Source organism: Geospiza fortis, unplaced genomic scaffold, assembly GCF_000277835.1.
Source record: "Geospiza fortis unplaced genomic scaffold, GeoFor_1.0 scaffold3379, whole genome shotgun sequence".
NCBI lineage: Eukaryota > Metazoa > Chordata > Aves > Passeriformes > Thraupidae > Geospiza > Geospiza fortis.
Genome location: NW_005055050.1, coordinates 13925 through 17429, shown reverse-complemented (window position 1 = coordinate 17429; position 3505 = coordinate 13925). Strand labels below are relative to the sequence as shown.

Sequence of the window (3505 nt, the reverse complement as noted above, 5' to 3'; positions counted from 1 at the left end):
AGTCCGGAGAACAGCAAGGGACGGTCCCCGTCGTCCTTCATCCCCTTCTCTGCTGGCCCCAGGTATGTGCTGGAGTGGGGACAGGAGTGTCCCCAAGTGCCACCCCTGTCCCTGGCTGGGTTCACAGTTGGGTGACAGTGACAGTGGGGATGTGGTGGCAGGAACTGCATCGGGCAGAGCTTTGCCATGGCTGAGATGAAGGTGGCAGTGGCATTGACACTGTCCCGGTTCGTGCTGCGGAGGGACAACGCGAGGCCACCCCCGCGCCGCAAGCCCGAGCTGATCCTGCGTGCCCAGGACGGGCTCTGGCTGCTGCTGGAGCCACTGGTGGGAGTGGCCTGAGGGACATGGGTCACCAGGACATGGGGACATCCCGCAAGGCGGCTGTCATAGCCAGGGGAGGAGCAGGGAATAAATGGTAGCATGAAAGGGACAGAATTGTGGTGGTGCTGGGGATGTGTTGTCCTTGGCCATGGGACACCCCATGGCACGGACATGTCAACCCATGGACTTGTCCCTGAGGCCACTTGTCACCATCCATGGCCATGTCCCACATGTCCTCACCCATGGCGATACAGCCCCATGTCACCATCTATATCTGTGACACCCCGCCATGCCCAATATCGCCATCCACAGCCATGTCCACACCCATGTCCTTGTCCCCATCCCCACCATGTCCCCCAATGTCACTCTCCATGTCTTAGTTGAATGTCTGTATTTTACCCTAATGTTTGGGTGAAAGGATGAAGAAAAATGAAGGAAAATCAAAGCCAAAATAAAAGGATTTACGTGTCCATGCTGCTGAGTATCCATGTGCCTGGGCGGGTAGAAAGGACCTTTTTAAGAGGAGTTTCCACTCCATTGTCTCCAAAATCTTGGTTTTTTGCCCCAGTCCATCACCATTTGGCTGTGGAAGATGCCTGTGGGCTAGAGAGAATTACAATCATGGAATGATTCAGGTTGGAAAAGACCTCCAATACAATCCATTATTCCTTGATGCCACCCGAAGCAATGATTGGATGCAAAAGGTGAGACTTTTTTGGTGTCAAAAGTAAAAAAATGTGCTGTCCCCTATGAAATTCTGACATCTGTTTGCATCCCAATGTATTTTTTTCTGGCTGCATCCAAGTGCCCAAGGTGAGCCAGGAAGATGTGAAAACCACCAGCCAGGTGTCTTCCCAACATGGATCACCAGGACCATGGATGACCAAGTCTCTGCCCAGCGAGGGTCACTGTGGACCATCCAATTGGGGTCCTCCAATAGGAGATGGAGTTGAAGCAGCGCTCAAAGCTCTTCCTGCACAGGGCACTTGTAGGGCATCCCTTACTGCTGCCTCCCTTGGTGTTGGGTCACGGTAGAGTTCTGAGAGAAGCTCTTCCCACACCTGGGACACTGTTAGGGCCTCTCCGCAGTGTGGATCCGCTGGTGAGTGACAAGGGTGGAGTTTTTCTTAAACCCCTTCTTGCAGTCAGGGCAGCAGAAGGGTCTCTATTCTGTGTGAATCTGCTGATGCTTGAGGAGACGGTATCGGCTCTGAAACCTCTCCCCACACTCAGAACACTCATAGGGCCTCTCCCCAGTGTGGATCCTCTGGTGGGCAATCAGGCTGGAGTTCTGGCCAAAGCTCTTCCCACATTCCCCACACTTGTAGGGCCTCTCCCCAGTGTGGATCCTCTGGTGGGCAATCAGGTTGGAGTTCTGGCTGAAGCTCTTCCCACATTCTGAGCACGTGTAGGGGCATTCCCCAGTGTGCGTTGTCTGGTGGATGATCAGGTCAGAGCTGTCACGGAAGCCCTTCCCACATTCCCCACACAGAAAGGGTCGTATCCCAGTGTGGATCATCTGGTGGCGGTTCAGATGGCAGCTCTTCCTGAAGCCTTTCCCACATTCTCCACATTTATAGGGCCGTTCATCAGTGTGGATCCTCTGGTGGCGGATCAAACTGGAGCTCAGGCTGAAGTTCTTTCCACATTCCCCACACTTGTAGGGCCGTTCCCCGGTGTGGATCCGCTGGTGGGCGATCAGGTGGGAGCTGACATTGAAGCTCTGTCCACACTCCCCACACTCATAGGGTCGTTCCCCGGTGTGAATCCTCTGGTGGACCATCAGGTCAGAGGTGTCTCTGAAGCTCTTCCCACATTTCCCACATTCATAGGGCCTTTCCCCAGTGTGGATCTTCTGGTGGCGGTACAGGTGGGAGCTGATACTGAAGCTCTTCCCACATTCCCCACACTCGTAGGGCCGTTCCCCGGTGTGCATCCTCTTGTGGAGGACCAGGCGTGAGTTCGTGAGGAAACTCTTCCCACATTCCAAGCACTGGTGGGGCTTCTTGCCATCGTCAAGCTGCTCATTGACCACCACCTCAGAGCTCTGGCCAGATCTCTGGCTGCTTTCTTGGCACAGGGTGGGTCTTTCCTCCTTGGAGCATCCTGGGCTGGGTTTAGAGCCCCTCCTCCTGCAAGATCTCTGGGGCTTTTCCTCCCCGTCGGATTCCTGCGCCGTGGAGCCGCTCAAAATGGCCTCTGCCACGAGGTTCTGCCGCGGGGATTTGTCCTCCCTGCTCTCCATCCTCAGCTCTTTGTCTGGGGGAGGAAGGACAAGGAGAGGATGGGATTTGCCTCTGTGCCAGAGGGAAGGGGAAGGAGATCCCACCAGTGCATCCCTGGCTGGACAGCATCAGCAGTGGGGCTGTCCTGCAACCGGGGGTTGGGCTGGGCTGAGAGATGGAGCAGGAGAGAGGGGGAAAGGGGTAGTGACTTCCTCCTCACCTGCCTGAGTGTCCTGGGGTATCTTCCTCCTCCTCGCAGCCTCCTCCTCTATCCAGATGAGGTTTGGGAATGGGAAATCCTGGTTTAGGGAAAAACAAGATGTGAGTAGTGCATTACCTTCGAAGGTCCCACTGGCCAAGTCCATCTCCAGAAGTCACTGGGTGTCTGGTGGCCAGAAATACCTCCAAAAAGCAAGGAGTCCAAAAACCTCTCCCAGGAGTTCCCTGTTTCCAGTCTCCTCACTTTGGGGTTATAGGGGTCCCTCTTCTCAGAGTTGCTGGGGGGCCCATGGGTCCTGGGCATTCCCCCTCTCCTGGGTCCTGCTTACACAGGCTGACGGTCTTTTGGGGGTCCCAGGGATGAATTTATGATGCTCGTATCCCCATCTGTCTGAAATAAATTTTGCACCTTTAACACTGGTTCTGAGAGCAGAGAGGGAGGAAGAAGAGGCACAGAGTTTGTTTTCAGAACCTCTCTCACTCCTCCACATTCCGGCTCCTCTCTTGTCTGCAGATGGACAGACGGCAGGACAGAGCTCTCCTTTGCTTTTAGTTAGTTTGAGCTCGCTGAGGCAGAGAAGTTCCCTAGACTGTGGTTTTTGGCTTTTCCTTTTCTTTGGACCTGTCTAAACCTGCTCTGGACTGAACACCCAGAAGAGCACCAGGTGCTCACACCTGTGCCCCACTGGGGCTGGGCTGCAGCATTTCCAGCACCAGAGAGACTGATAAGAGACTGA

At 54.8% G+C, this 3505-nt stretch overlaps 2 protein-coding genes across 2 annotated transcripts in view; one reads left to right on the top strand and one right to left on the bottom strand.

Annotated features, from left to right (window-relative positions):
- The window catches only part of LOC102031757 (cytochrome P450 4F3-like), a 3831-nt gene extending 3489 nt beyond the window's left edge, over positions 1 to 342 (top strand). The window contains 2 exon segments of the mRNA XM_014311560.1: positions 3 to 62; positions 162 to 342. Coding sequence (XP_014167035.1) covers positions 3 to 62; positions 162 to 342 — 241 coding nt within the window.
- Positions 343 to 700: 358 nt separating this feature from the next.
- On the bottom strand, positions 701 to 3026 carry LOC102031587 (zinc finger protein 239-like). The gene is made up of 3 exons (XM_031065687.1): positions 3013 to 3026; positions 2770 to 2848; positions 701 to 2583 (listed from the first exon to the last, which is right to left on the bottom strand). The coding sequence occupies exon 3, from the start codon at positions 2567 to 2569 to the stop codon at positions 1490 to 1492; it is 1080 nt and encodes a 359-aa protein (XP_030921547.1). The 5' UTR covers positions 2570 to 2583; positions 2770 to 2848; positions 3013 to 3026; the 3' UTR covers positions 701 to 1489.
- Between the last annotated feature and the right edge of the window lie 479 nt (positions 3027 to 3505).